Source organism: Dryobates pubescens, chromosome 7 (assembly GCF_014839835.1).
Source record: "Dryobates pubescens isolate bDryPub1 chromosome 7, bDryPub1.pri, whole genome shotgun sequence".
Classification (NCBI taxonomy): domain Eukaryota; kingdom Metazoa; phylum Chordata; class Aves; order Piciformes; family Picidae; genus Dryobates; species Dryobates pubescens.
The window spans coordinates 14,843,216-14,859,520 of NC_071618.1; the positions used below are offsets into that span (position 1 = coordinate 14,843,216).

The 16,305-nt window shown below is 39.7% G+C and overlaps 1 protein-coding gene across 1 annotated transcript in view; it reads right to left on the minus strand.

Annotated features, from left to right (window-relative positions):
- PCCA (propionyl-CoA carboxylase subunit alpha) overlaps positions 1–16,305 on the minus strand; it is a 313,957-nt gene that overhangs the window by 263,881 nt on the left and 33,771 nt on the right. The window contains exons 5-6 of the mRNA XM_054162910.1: positions 6,796–6,909; positions 5,237–5,290 (exon numbers count right to left, since the gene is read on the minus strand). Of these exons, the coding sequence (XP_054018885.1) occupies positions 5,237–5,290; positions 6,796–6,909 (168 nt within the window). The remainder of the gene's footprint in view (positions 1–5,236; positions 5,291–6,795; positions 6,910–16,305) is intronic.

Here is a 16,305-nt window from a genome sequence, read left to right on the forward strand (position 1 = left end):
CATTTTTCTAATTCACATGCACTAGCAGAGGACTAGTAATATCTAATAAGTACTACCCATCGTTTAATGCATGCACTATCTGTGCCTTTTACACAGTGATACTGCAGATGTAGAATTTCTTTTCACTATGAAAATAAGGTTTACCTGGTATGGAATACAAGTAACATTCAGAAGCATTCTGCATTGGAACACTAAGTAGTCACCCATCAATGTCACAGGCTCACAGCCACAGCTTTTCTGGGGGACAAATCAGTGACTTGTACATTTCCTATCTTTTATTACCCAGGAGGGGCATATTCTCCAGCCTCCACCAGCCAAAGCACTTTAAGCCACCACAGGCAGCAGCAGTAGGCACTTTGTATTGCAATACATAGTATGTCATTGCTTACTAAGGCAGCAGAGTGAGAAACCCACACTAACAGCTCTGTCAGCCCCACTCCCTGAAAGATACAATCTCTACCATAAGCAATTTCTTGACATCAAGCTTCCAAAGCTGCCTCCTTTTGACCACCACTTCGCCAGTTGGAAAGTACAAACACTAATCAGTTGCAGAAATTCCCAGGTAGGAAGCCAATGCCTGTGGGTACAGAATGAAGTCATACCAAATGACTCAAAAAAAATCATAATGTCTCATAAAAATGTAATGTCCATTGAATCATGATGAAGAAATTTCCCAATTTGCTTACAAATAAAGCCATGCACAGTGTGGGAACTCTGATGCCATTAGAGGCTTGCATTTTAAAAGGTGACAGTCCCATAATTAGCAGGGCCATGGATCCACCTGCACAAAATTCTTCACAGGCTAGATGAGTTCCCTCACAGAAGATATGCTGCGCTGTTTTACCTCTTCCATCTCAAACTTAACACCCATTTACAAATACGTGGTCAATGATTTCCATATATATTGTTTGCCCATTTATTTAAGACAACACATTGTTGGGTTTTAATTCCTCCAAGAATGTTAATCTAGCTTCAAAGGTAAAGAGAAACAGCACTGGCTGCATTGTTCCCCCCTTAGTCACACCAAACAGTAGTGACTAAAAGCGCACAAAGGATGTATAAAAACAGGTTCCCCTAGGAACTCAAAAAAGGTTCCCGTCTCATTCCAAATTTGAATTATTTCAGTTTCACCATCTTTATGATTCCTATTGCAAGGAGATTTTGGCATAGTGTAATTACATAGGTTTCCTGGAGAAAATACACCATAATGCACTTACTACAAAAGCTCTATGCTATAGCATACAAGAGGTCAAAATACCCTGAAGATATAAATCCTGCAAACTAATATCTTTCATATTAGACTTTGCAAAAGAATAGTTTATATTGTCCTTTGGTTTGGTGTTCTTTTGAACAGTAGCTTCCCCTCTGACTTTTGTGGCTGAGGGGAAAAGGAAGCTCACCATTGTTTCTTTTAATTAAAAAAGAAAAAAAATTATACAATTATGAACAACAGCAACAACACAGTCTCACAATACAGTCACCATGCATCACAGTTTTAAGCTTCTAACCATTATCAGGATGCAAGAACATACATAATGTCAGCTACAGGAGTACAACTTCTACTTGTTGCTGGCATCAGCTAGACTACAGGAAGCCAAGTTAACTCTGGAATGACTGTGCAGCTCAGTCACATGCTTGTTCTCTCTCTTCTCCCCCATTCCCTTCTTCATCCAGGTAAGGAAAGGACTAAATAGACTCACTGGGACCACAGGCCAGTCCCAAAGTACTGGATGCATGAAGAGACTCAACTCAGCACTCCCATCCCCCACCCACAACAAGCTGCCTTGGAAGTTTGCAAGGAAGGAGAGGAAAATAGCCATTTCAGAAAGTTTATCTTTCAAGAACAGGCCAACCAGAAGACTGATCTTTGTTGCAAGGCTTTTCTCCTTGTCAATTTCAAAGGCCTGTTGCAGACAATAGAGGTGATAGAGCTTCTCAAAGGGTCTGCACTAGTTTTATATAATGGGAAACATTAAGGAAGTTAACCTAAATACAGAGATCACTGGCAAATTTTTCTTTAAAAAATGAAGGAATAAATTGCTTCTCCAGCTCTGCAAAGCATCTGGCAAAAGATACTAGCTTTGTTTTGTGATTTGGCAATATATTTTAAACACACATCTAATGTTAATACTGAGTATTACAGAATTATTCCTTGAAGGAAGCAAACTGCTTATGTGCAAATATCTTTCCATGCATAAGCTACAAGTAACAACTTATGCACTGAATTTTATAACTTTGGTGTACAATCTGAACTACAAATGTACAAGCACTGCAAGATTTCCAAGATGGATAGCTCAAACTTCTGAATATTTTTGCATTCTCATTGTCAGGTTTCAAGGATCTATACTCACTAGCACAAACACGTGTTTTGCCATTCCAAGAAATAACTGAAGTCATCAGCAATATCTAAAAGTTTTTCAGAAGATTTCATATAAAAATACCATTCCTTAAGAAACTGACCTTAAGGTTTAGGAAATCTTTAACAGACTCACTTGATATAAATGCCATGGATCATTTTCCTGTCAGCATTCAGCAGTGACTAGAATAGATACAGATAAAAAGGGGACTAAATATATTGACTTTTCTACTGGGTAACAGTGAACAACATGCCAGATATCCACCCAGTGACTGTTTTTTTGGAAACAAAGGATCATTTACTTGTGCTCCCCCCTCATTCTAAAAGAGAACAAATTTAAGTTTCTAAAGAAGGGAAAAAACTAAATATCAGTACTTTTCAATTCTCTAAATATATCCATCATGTTCCTCACAAGGTTTGTCTATAGCTGTATGCTGTTCCACGAGTCACTTAGGCAATGAACCAAAAGACATGCTTTTGTTCAAATCACACACAGTGGGACTATATGTGAACTGACCCTCCATGTGTTAAATTGAAAACACAGCTTTGCTTTGAGTTCATTACCACTCTTACACACAGACTGGCAAGTTTAGAAGTTTAGTGTATGTCTTCATTTCCAAATCTAGATAATTTTACAGGTACAGATACACACCAGGAAATAAGTCCAGGTTTCTCAAGTTTCATCACTACTTCCAGTGTGAAAGAACTGTAAGCACAAAGAAAGGGATGAGGGAAAAAAAAAAATCTCTATATTTGGCAACTTTACAACAATCTTGTACCATTTGTTACAGGCTTCAATAAAGAAAAGAAACAGCAGGCAGTAATTCCCCCTAAATATTTATTCATCAGAGTGTCTTGAAAAAAAAAAAAAAAAGCAGCCCTCTGTGATAAAAAAAGGCAGACTGCTTCACCAATTCTCACTAGGGGTTTGATATCCCAGAGTCACTGACGTGAAGGAAAGCATGATTATGTCTTGAGAGTTTAAATCATGCATTTCAGAAAGCAAATTAGAACTACCTTGTTCTGTTATAATTTTAGAGAACAGAACACACCAGGTTTCTGAAACAATTACAAGCTGTTTTCAGACTGTGTGCTGGGGGGAAACTTCAACACACCACAAGACTGTAGCACCAACTCAAACTTGAACAGGTTTCTAGTCACCACACCATTTCAGGAACTCACTGTTCCACAGATTTGAGTGAAAGGATGAGAAATACAAAGGGGGAAGGGATTTACAGGAATGTTTCTACTTTTTCTATTCCTGCTTAATCATGCCAAAAAACATCCGAGATTATGTCACTAATATTATAATTTGCATCATCAAGTAACAACCAAATTACTAGGAAAAATGTGCTCAGTTTAGATTAATCATTATCAAGTTTCAAAGTCTGGCAGCAAAATATAAAGCAAGATAGCATAAGCAAGCACTTCTGTTTCATTAATGTTTTTGTCACTAAAACCAGGAACTGTCAATTAAAGCCATTTATCCTGCTGGTCTAATCCAGTGGGAACAAAGTTTGTTACAAATTAAGCCAGGAATCTTCCCTCTAAAAACAGGCTGTGATACAAGAAGAACAGCAATAAAAGGAAACTGCATGAAAATAACATGTAAGATACTACCCGAGATTTGGCAAATCCAGGCAAACACCAAGTATTTAGAATTACTTTCAACTTCAACATTTCCACCACCCAAGCAAGCAGCAGGACGTATTCAGCTTGATATAGAAGCTGCACTTGTTTTTATCTGAGGGCTTCTTTAAAAAATGCAGCAACTGCAAAGTATAAAAACTGAGATTTCATTCCCAAATCGCCTCCTTAATCAGTAGGTAGTGTCTTGACACAAAATAAGTATCTAAACAGTAAGGATCCATGTGACTATCAGAACTTAAGCCCAAAAGGGGCACAGTCATGGAAGAGAGATGGAAATGAGCTATTCCACAGATGCTAGAAATGAAAGAATTACTCTACCAAATCAGATTCCCCATCTGCGTCTCTTATCCTGAATCAAAAAGGTGCAAATTACTCTCAAAATCACAACAAATTTATATTAATGCCTGTAAAAGAAGATGGATTTTCAACCATGTGCTTCATTTACTCCACAGCAAAGTTGGCAGCTTCAAGAGCCTTTTACTGGAACACTTAATGTAGTATGTGCTTGTACTTAATCTCAGTGAAACTAGTAGACAGTAACACATGATCAGCAGTGACTACACATACAGCATTCACTCAGGACTTTGCTCAAACACTGCTCATGCAATTTCCTCCTGGCACTGCTCTAAATTTATAGGCAGCTGCAGCAAAGGGTTTGAAAAATATAAAATCAGTTAGAAGGCCTGATATATCAGTTTCTATAATAGCAAAAAATCCAATGTAAAGAGGCTGTGAATAATAATTTTTTATCAATTCAGACATGAAATAAAAAGAGCACCCTCTTGACTCTTTGGTCCTTTCAGAGAATGCAGCTCCGCAATACACGACCACCAGCAGAGAAGCCAGTTTTTAAACAGCTTTCTACTCCCATCCTGAAAGCACAGTTCAGCACCTTCTCAGGGCTGCTGATACAGCTGTTCACCAGCTGTGCTATGAATCACTGAAATGATCACTTAAAACCAGATACTTTTAACCTAGATAATTTCAGTGACCCAGTTTTAGAGCAGCCTCATAAACAGTACAGACAAGTGAAAATGCCAAAAGGTTCTTACACCCTTGATAAAGTTCTTAAAAACAAGCATCTCCTCTTTTTGCAAAAGAAAACACAGGCTGCTGTTACACCTTCAAAATGAAGGAAATGCACAGGCACAGAGATCCGCCTTGAATTGGTATCATGATTCTTCAGACACCTTGGATGAAATACATGTCAAATAAATAGAAATAACTTACCAAACGTCTAGCAAATTCTTTATTTTCTGAGAGAAATCCATATCCTGGGTGTACCTTGAAAGTAAAAAAATTCAACCTGATTGAGTTCTGAAGTCAGACACCAAACTTGCTAACACCTTTTCAGATACTGGGGCAAGTGATGCAGACTATTAAGCATTCAAATTAGTTGAACACCTTAAGAACTGTCTTAATGCATTGTTTTATCTGTCATAAGCAATAAAAAGTCACTGGTTGAAATCTGCCATTTCTGAGGCAAACGTTCCTTACTTATCTGGAAAGAAAGATGCTGTTTGCAGAGCAATGGACACACTCCCTTTGGTGTTTCAGCTTTCTGCTCCTTTTAACTCTATTTTGCCACATTTAACTCATTGCACTCCTCCACACATACACTCATCCACACTCTTCTCAGTCACCACTGCTAAACACTCCACCTCAAAATATTTCCAGCACTGATCACAACAGTAGTCTTAAGATCCACAGTCATAAGCCCCCTGCCTCTAGCGACCCTTGCTGGAGAACAACAGTTCACTCTTGTTAGTGTAAGCCATGCATCTCTATGCAGAGTTTGCTATTCACAACTCAGTATACACCTAGCATAACTACTAGTGCGAGAACGTTTTCATTTTACTTTTCATAATTCTTATCTAATACACTCTGACAGAGAAAGCGTAAGTCATTTTATTCTCTTTTAAAGGTACCTAACCTCTCTCCATATTGAGAAACTCAGAGGGAAAGTAGTATTTTTTTCTTTACTGGAAAGCTTTTGGTCCCTGAAAGCACTATATCAAATGATCATCTTTGAGGCCAAAACCTGATCTTTGAAAGAAGCTGAAATGCTATTCCAGGGTAAATAGTGTTCCTCATACACATTCAATTTATGCTTTAATAAATGCTCTGTGTACAGTAGGCCTAAATAAAATATTTATTTCACTGATAGCAAAGAACATTAGGTATGTGAACATGACTACACATTACTTTTTCCAACCAACTTGCATTAGGAATTGAATTTCTGGCCAATCTGGAGGGAGGCAGGCAGAGTAGCCCACATTCACACATCAGCTAATGTGCATTTTGCAAACACACTGAACAAAAATAATTCTGACATGCACCGTTTACCTTATCCTTCCTCCAAGTAACATTTATATAACTTAGGAAGCAATTCAAACAAAGTTTAAGAAAAAACCCTTTTTGGACACACTTTGTACAACATTCAAAAAACCCATTATGGCATATAAAGGGTTAGCACTCAAAACTAATTGTGATTTTTTTTTTTTTTTTTTTTCCCCCAGCAAATTTGGAAATGAACTGAAGCTGCTCCCTGGTGTGAAAGCTGAATCCAGCAGCCACCTGCAGGATCAGCGACCAGTACTGCCAGATGCTACAAAGCCTTTGATTTCCAGTAGCGATTTCAGACACATTTAACTCATGTGACATGAACTAACTGGAATAGCATATTTAATCACTTCCCCCCCCACACCTTAAAAAAAAACCAACCAACTCTGGCTTTTCTGCTTTCTATATATGAAACAGCTGCAGCAGATAGACTCATTCAGACTCACAGCTTGGGCCCTGGTTTTCTTAATGACTTCCATGATGGCATCCATGTTGAGGTAGCTTTTGCTGGTGGGAGCTGGGCCAACGCAGACAGCTTCATCCGCCATTTTCACATGAACCTGAAGAGGCAATATTCTGCATTAACAGATGCTCCCAGCAAAAATAATTACCACCACCCTGAAATAGGCACACAAATCTGATTGTTTCAAAGATAATTTACATAGCATAGCTACTCTAAAATATACATTGACATTACCAAAACTGACATACAAGAACTCGCACAATAACATTAAATCTCATTTCATTTAATTCCAAGCTTAAATCACTGTCAAAACATTTTATTATGCCAATATATTATTTTGAATTTGCTTAAATAAAATCATGACAAATGTAATTTCAGCTTCTTATAATGATCATCTATATGCAAATTCAGACTAAAAACTACTTTGCTACATGCAACCGGGATAGCCTAATATCTTAATAACATACATTCATGACGAGTTCTAAACAGGCTCCCCAGGAAGTTGGGGATAATTAGAGTGAATTGAATGAAGGGATGCAGTGAGTGTCCCTGCACAGCATCAGGTCAGCACCATGCACAAATTAAAGCCTATGACTAAAGAGTTCAATATCACTACACATGAACCTGAAAATCTTGAGAATTATTTAAGCAGCCTCATGCTTGATTTTTAATCCATTGCATCCTCATTTATATGCATTTGCCAAACATTTTTAGTCAAATCTGAACTACACAGAAGCGATAAACAGTTCCAGCATTTTAGCAGGAATAATACAATCGGTAGATGTGAAGTTAGAAGTCAACAATTCATATGCATACTTACCTTAAAGTTTTAAAGTTTAGTGTTCAACATGTTTGCATCTTTAAAGGGAGATACAGAGACTGAGAAACACGATCAGATTTTCCTTATTCTGCTCTCCCTTCGTAAGCTCCTTTTCAGTACATACTGAAGAATGCATGCCATTGCTTCAATTGTGTAAGATTATACTAGCTATGTGTCAGTAAAACTTCTTTATGCTGACAGTTTGACATTTCCAATGCTTAATTTCATAAGTTTTTATGCAATGTTTTATATCATCTTAAGCATTCAAAACACAGGGAATACAGAGTTTTTGAAGTGTGTTCTTTCTGAAAATGAGTACTGACACATGAAGGAAAATTTTGTTCTTTGTGGAAAGGGATTTTATTTGCCACTAGCACGAAGGCTGTCAAGTATGACAGACTAAGGTTCGAAGTAATGTAGCCCATATATGCTATTGGCCAACTCAGAAGAAACAAGGCTGGGGAAAAAAAGTCTAGCAATAGTGACAAGCAGCAGCCAAACACTATTTTGAATAATATAGTGAGAAATAAATATTCAGGTAAGTGCAACAAACAAAACAAGCACAGGATTAACTTCTTCAGCATTTGACATTTTTCTGAACTCTGACAGAAGTTCATGTTCCTTCTTACTGATAAGATTAATCTGCCACTTAATTCCAAGTTTCTTTCTGGGGGCATTTCTTAAATAGCTTCTGAATTTGCTATATAGTTGAGTATACGAGAGGTCACACAACCTCCTAGAGTTGCCACACGTTTCACATTTGAATTATTGCTTCCATAAAGTCACATGAGTTTTATTTTACCACTACAGCATTAGCCTCATACTAAAAACAAAGCTAAACCAAAACTCCTACTAAATGCTAGCACAGACATTAAAAAGCATTGAAATCCTGTTGCATGATTAAGTACACCTCAGCAACTTAAGGCAGTAATCTATCCTGATCAAATGCTATGAATTTTAGCCTGTCATCCCTTCCTGGCCCTTGGATACCTTTATTTGCATGACTGATGAATGCATTTAAAGTTTGTTTAGGCACGTGAACAATGTTGGAATACAAACCAAGTTATTCACGCTAGTTAAGCAGGTATGTTTTACAAAACCAAAAGGTTCCTTATAGAAAAGGACTAAACAGTCAGCTATTTCTAGGTGTCAAAAAGAAAAACCAACACTTGCACACGTCCCACAGAGACACCAACAGTCCTGCTAGTACCTAAGGCAGCCATAGAGGAGACTAGAAAAACACACTGATTTTTTTTTAAACATATAAACAGTCGTGTGCTCTTCCCCACACTGTTTTCTCCCCCACTTCTGAAATGTTTCATCATTACTTTAACTCTGGAGTTTTGACTCCTTTCCCACATTCCCCTCCAATCTGGCAAACCTATTTCTCCTTGTTTACCTTACTGCAAGCTGTTACTTCCTGCTCTAGTTCAGTTTCAGTTCAGCATTACATACATCCTAGTATACCACACATGGGTATAACAAAACAGCCACCACATTACCCGCACACTGCCTTGGAGCACCAAGCAAGTCTCTCACAGACAAGAAAGAAGTCTCCATTCTTCCCCACTACTTCAAAATCTCCAGGTTTTCAAGCTTAAGTGACAGCTCTTAAGTTCATGGATCCTTCTCAACTTTTAATGAAATTGTTAAATCTGTCCAAATATAAGCCAGAAATAACAGATCTGTTTGATATTAGTAATGCCTTTTCTTCTGCAGAAGCTGACTTAAAATGCAGTATTTCTAAACAGTTCAAAGAAACAGCAACTCACCTTCCTAAACAAGTTTAAACCATTTCAGAATTTGAATAGGTTTAAAGTGCTTGAACTTAAATCACACAATCCTAGGTATTCAAAACTTGATCCTAATTTAGTACAGCTAAAACTTCAAGTCATTTTACCCTTTTGTACTTTAGTTTACAAAACCAATATCAACAAAAAGATTCAAGTCCCAGTAGGCTCCCAAAGAAGCACAATTCCTTAATAAATTGACCCTGCAAACAAGCATGAATGTGTAACCACAAAGGCTGGAATAGCAGGCAAACCATAGAGTGCTCAATGGCTTATACTGCAAGTTTTAATCATATTGGGCTACCCATGCCTCAAAAAGCAGCTACAAGGACCTGTTATGTTACAGAACACAAACAATCAGAAACTGTGAAAAGATATCTTATTTGTGTATATCTGAAGTAGCGCATCTTGTATGGGCTTATCATATTGCAGCAACAGAAAAATGACAAGAGATTAACCCAAACCTACTGAATCATCATTCTACAGAACCTCCATCTAACTCAAACTGCAGATGAAATTTAGTTATCCAAATTCCTGTATAGGTGTGTTATACCTTTGGAAACCCAAATCAGTCACTAACACCCAACCAGCCCATCGGTGTCTCCTCAGCTCTGCATCTATGAGCAAGCAAGATACTGGATTAAGAAGTCCTAGCAAAAGAACTTTAGAGTAAATGCTCTTAAGCAGTATAACTACTTTTGGATTAAGGTACAGAGGAACCTGGACAGAATTCGAAGTCCAACAAGCTTACTAATTCAGAAGGAAACTGCACAAAAATGGCCACCTGTTTCCAAATCTAGTTTAGGTTCAGCAGCCACATTCATGCAAGGCACAGAAACCAGTAAATCCTGCCAGATCTTCACACAGGAAGAGTTTTGTGTTTCTTCACCACATTTCCAGCAAATAAGCACATAAAGTGAGGAGTCCACCTGGGCTGATTAGCCAGTCATTCTTGGCCTGGACTAGTTCTAAGCACTGCTCCAGACTGTGGCAGCAATCAGGGCTTAGAGTGCAATTAAGGGTAATAACAGTAGCAACAATTGCTTTTGAAGATCCTTCTATCCTGTTTCAGTATTTCAGGAGTATCAGGTTTGGTGCCTGGCCTTGGCATCATATCCCAGAAGAGAAATATGCCCATAAGCCAAAGCATAGATACTGAATGTTTTTTTGTGGTGCTTGTATCTGATTTGCAGGACATAACCCAATTGAGAAGGACTGCACTGTATCAGAGCTAGTAAGTACACAAATTGCCTAGATTATGCTAGCTCTTCTTTAACCTGGAGGGTACCCATGTATTCATTTGACAGCAGCATGCTCTTACCCATACTCTCTAATCAAACCTGTATCTCAGTAATCATTGAAAGATAACTTACTACCTAAATGTATATATAGCACTCCTAGAACTGGTCTGTTTAACAACAGAATCAAGGTAATCTTCCCCAGGAGTTGCTTGGCTGCTGTTGTAATCTGTATTGTGAATGAGTCACATTTGCAGATGTATGACCCTCAACACATAAAAGTTTCCTTGGTATGGAAAAAGCATGTACAACTATTTTAAGACAAAAATACTAAACCACTTTTTTCAGTGTATATGCAATCTATAAAGCAATAGAAGACAGATGATTTATAGATCCGTACCATCATAAGTTTTCAGCAACTCCTGTTTATTACCTTCTTATGGCTCTGATTTATGATACAAGTGCTTCTCCTCTCAATTTGTTTTATAGAGATTCTCATCCACTAATCCCAAAAAGTAAAGGTTTTGTCATGAGGTCCAAAAGAAGAATAAATGTATCCACACATTTCCTAACAGTGTTTAATATCACCCACAGATGATTTTTATATACTTCAGCAGTTTATCATTATGTGACAGATGTCATTTACTTCAGTGTAAATGCCTAATTAACACATACACACACACTCACTCCCCCTGCTCCTCCAGCTCTAAGGATGCAAGTGTCTGGGATTCCCCAGTGTCCCAGTTTTTTAGAGTAGGTCACCCTACACATCCTCGTGTCTCAACACAAGTTGATATTCATGGAGCAGAGAATTACACTGAGTTGCAAGATACACATTTCTCCCAATTCCTCTGAACTGTTTCAGAATTTACACACAGGGAAATTGTTATACCTGCATATATAGTGTTAATCAAACCTAAGACGCTATTAAAAAAGCCTCAGGGAAGAAAACACTTCTGTTTGGTACACTAGATAAGATCTCAAGCATTGTTTAGACAAAGGAATCTAATCAAACAAGTCATTCTCCATTTACAGCTCAAATCAATATTACACATTGGAACAACATCCACTGGTGTAAGTGGATTCACTTAATTGGCCCAAACTACATAATACTGCTCAGCAAGACAAATCACAATTAGCTCAACCCATAAAATAAGGCTAATGAGTAAATCCTTTGTAAGGTAGCTAAAAAAAAAAAACAGCCACCCACCTCAAATCTTGACAGCACCACTGCCAAAAGAGACAGACAGAACAGAACAAAAACCTTGAAGCATTGAACAGTCTTGAATCAAAACCAAAAACAATGCAAAAAGGTTCAAATTTACTGCTTTGCCAAAATCACATCTTTCATCTGACCTGTCTTTTGCAGCTTCACACTGAAATACACAACCAATGCTAGAATAAATCTGTGCACACAGTGAGTGTACAGTATCCATACAGCTTTTAATTACTATCTGCTAAGAAATACTACCACACAATTACAGCATTTAATGGAAACATCTCTAAATGGTGTGAGAAGCAGAACTGTGAAAGCCATAAACGGCCTAAATATCCCATCTTTCCCCCAGTTATCTCAACTCAGCATTCCCAAAATCTACATAAAATTTTATCCAAACAAACAAGTCAGCCTACAGAGACAGCACAAGCAGATCTCTCTGCAAGCCTATTTTAGAATTTTTCTTTTTAATTTTATGCCCCACCAATGATAGTTATGAAGACAAATGTAGAACAACTCTCCAGGGGCCTTTGAACATTTGGCTTGGTAAAGGGTGTTCACTGACAGTTCCTACAATGACTCCCAAAACATCCATTAGCATCCCCAGGGTTAGATCATAGGTTAGTGGATATCAGCCATGGCGAAAAAAAATTTAAATAAAGTTTTTGCACCCTTTTATCATTATTACCTCATCCTGCCCTTGCTTTTTGCCAGTTAAAACAACAATAGCCTCACTAGAGGCCTCACAAATCCACAAATCCTAACTGAAATTAAATAGAAGGATCCAGGTTAAACTCAACAGGCTTTACAAGAAGCGAAACACCAATCTGGCAAGGAACACCACATTTCCAATCGAGAAAGCACTTTCCAATGGAGAAGAGGAAGCTCACGGGAGGACTTACTGCTCTCTACAACTACCTGAAGGGAGGTTGTAGACAGGTGGGGGTTGGTCTCTTCTCCCAGGCAACCAGCACCAGAACAAGAGGACAGTCTCAAGCTGCACCAGAGAAGGTTTAGGCTGGAGGTTAGGAAGAAGTTCTACACAGAGAGAGTGATTGCCCATTGGAATGGGCTGCCCGGGGAGGTGGTGGAGTCACCATCGTTGTAGGTGTTTAGTAGGGGGAGACTTGACAGGATGCTTGGTTGCATGGTTTAGTTGATTAGGTGGCATTGGATGATAGGTTGGAGGCAATGATCTCAAAGGTCTCTTCCAACCTGGTTTATTCTATTCTAAAAATTTTCTTCTGTTCAAACTGTTTTTTGTCACTTGAAAAATATATACAGGAGTCTCAAAATTCCCTCTCCCATGAACAAAGGTCTGGAACTTTGTTGTCTTCTAAAGAGACACACACATTTACTTGACAACATAGTATAGAAGGAAAGGAGTCTCCATTGTATCTAGAGGCCTGATCACTAATACTGAGTAAAGCAGACCATGCTAAGGCTGTAATGCAGCAGTACTCAGACTGAGTTCTGTTTGCTGGGACAAATAAGGAAATGCCTATACAGTCCTAAAGACATTACAGGTAACAATCCAGAACAGAGTCTTCCAGAATAGCCTTTTCCTATATACTTATTTTTTCAGAAAATAATTTCTTTCTGTAAAAAGGTTTCTCTTAATGTCAAGTCTAAACCTACCCAGTTGTAGCTTGAGGCTATTCGCTCTTATTCTATCACTAATTACCTGTGAGAAGAGACCAGGCACCAGCCTCTCTACAACATCCTTTCAGGTAGTTGTAGAGAGCAATGAGGTCTCCACTCAGTCTCCTCTTTTCCAAACTAAACAGCCCCAGCTCCCTCGGTCACACCTCATAAGATCTATACTCCAGGCCCTTTACCAGCTTTGTTGCCCTCTGCACTCACTCCAGGAAGACTATATAGTTAGGCTGACTACAACAAGGTTTTTTTGGCCAGACACTGAACACTGAAGGTATGATGTTTTTCTCCATAATATGTTCTTTTGGAGCTCTTCTAGGAAAGCTCACCTCCACAGACTTCTATTCAAAACAGTTCTATCACTCTTAAAAGAAGCCTTTTTTATCAAGCCTATCTGCAAAAAAAATACCTAACAAGGTTGCTTAACTTCAATTTCAAGCAGCTTTTCTTTTTGAAAGGAAAATGTGCTTAAAGCTCTAGAAAATAAGAAAATAGCTAGTATGTTCTGTCACAGTTAACAGTCAATAGGAATACTCTGCTTGCTATTGAATACTTAGCAGAATGAAAATGTTTGGCATAGATCACCACATTCCACTTTTTTCAGTCAACATAAACCAGGAACAATCTTTAAGTAGAAAAACTGGGCGGGGGGGGGGGAAAGGCATAAAAAGGTAGCTCAACAGTCATCTTGTTTACTAATTAGTTTTGGATAAACTTCAGGATTGACAGAGGTGTGGGAATTAATTGGAAAAATACATAATATCCCATTCCTCAACGCAATACATCATTAGCAAAACACTTCTCAATCTTAAGTGAAAAGCATTCCCCTTGGCTCCTTCCATTTGTGGCTCCCTTTGATAAGGTGGGGCAGCTACCAAGTTTCTGCACCCAAGTGAAGATGGGAGGCAGCACAGCCACTCCAAAACACCTTTGATAAGGGGATGCCGTAAACGAATGGAATAGAACCAACAGGGTTGGAAGAGACCTTTGAGATCAGAGTCCAACCTGTCATCCAATACAATCTAATCAACAAAACCATGGCACTAAGCACCCCTCAAGTCTCTTCCTAAACAGCTCCAGTAAAGGTGACTCCACCACCTCCCTGGTCAGACCATTCCAATGGCAATCACTCTCTCTATGAAGAACTTCTTAACACCCAGCCTAAACCTCCCCTGGTGCAGCTTGAGACTGTGTCCTCTTCTTCTGGTGCTGGTTGCCTGGGAGAAGAGACCAACCCCCACCTGGCGATAACCTCCCTTCAGGTAATTGTAGACAACAATAAGGTCACCCCTGAGCCTCCTCTTCTCCAGGCTAAGCAACCCCAGCTCCCTCAGCCTCTCCTCATAGGGCTTGTGTTCAAAACCCATCCTCAGCTTTGTTGCCCTTCTCTGGACACATTCCAGCAACTCAACATCTTTGCTAAACTTAAGGGCCCAGAACTGGACACAGGACTAAAGTGCGGCCTAACCAGTGCTCAGTACAGGGGGAGAATGACTTCCCTGCTCCTGCTGGCCACACTGTTCCTGATGCAGGCCAGGATGCCACTGGCCTTCTTGGTCACCTGGGCACACTGCTGGCTCATGTTCAGACTACTATTAACCAGTACCCCCAGGTCCCTTTCTGCCTGGCCGCTCTCCAGCCACTCTGACCCCAGCCTGTAGCACTGCATGGGGTTGTTGTGGCCAATGTGTAGAACCCAGCCCTTAGATGTGTTAAATCTCATGACACAACTCTGCCCATCTGTCCAGCCTGTCAAGGTCCCTCTGCAGAGCTCTCCTACCCTCTAACAGATCAACACCTGCCCCCAGCTTGCAAACTTACTGATGATGGACTCAATGCCCTCATGCATATCATCAATAAAGATATTAAAGAGCATGGGGCCCAGCACTGATCCCTGGGGGACTGCCTGCCAGCTGGATGTGGCACCATTCACCACCACTCTCTGGGCTCAGCCCTCCAGCCAATTCCTAACCCAGTGCAGAGTGCTGCTGTCCAAACCACAAGCTGCCAGCTTGGCTAGAAGTTTGCTGTGGGGAATGGTGTCAAAGGCCTTGAAGTCCAGGGAGACTACATCCACAGCCTTCCCCACATCCACCAGGCAGTCACCTGATCATAGAAGGAGATCAGGTTGGTCAGGCACAACCTGCCCTTCCTAAATCCATGCTGGCTGGGCCTGAGCCCTTGGCCATCCTGTAGGTGCTGTGTGACTGCACTCAAGATGACCTGAGTGCACAATCTTGCCTGGCACTGAGGTCAGGCTGACAGGTCTAATTCCCTGGCTCATCCAACCAGCCCTTCTTGTGGATGGGCATCACATTGGCCAGCTTCCAGTCTTCTGGGACCTCTCTAGTGAGCCAGAACTGTTGAAAAATGATGGAGAGGCTTGGCCAGCACATCTGCCAGCTCTCTCAGCACCCTAGGATGGATCCCATCCAGTCCCATGGACTTGTGGGGATCCAAGCAGCTAAGGAGATCTAACTACTTTCTCCTGGATAACAGGGGAACTATACTGCTCCCTGACTCCATCTGCCAGCTCAGGTGGCCAGTTGACTGAAAGACAACCTATCCTGCAATTAAAATTTGAGGCAAAGAAGGTGTTAAGTATCTCTGCCTTCTCCTCATCTTTTGTTACTATGTTCCCCTCCATGTCCACCAAGGAGTGGAGGTTATCCTTGCCCCTCCTCTTGCTGTTAATATATTTATAGAAGGATTTTTTGTTGTCCTTCACAGCAGAGGCCAGTCTAAGCTCTAAATGGGATTTTGCCTCTCTAAT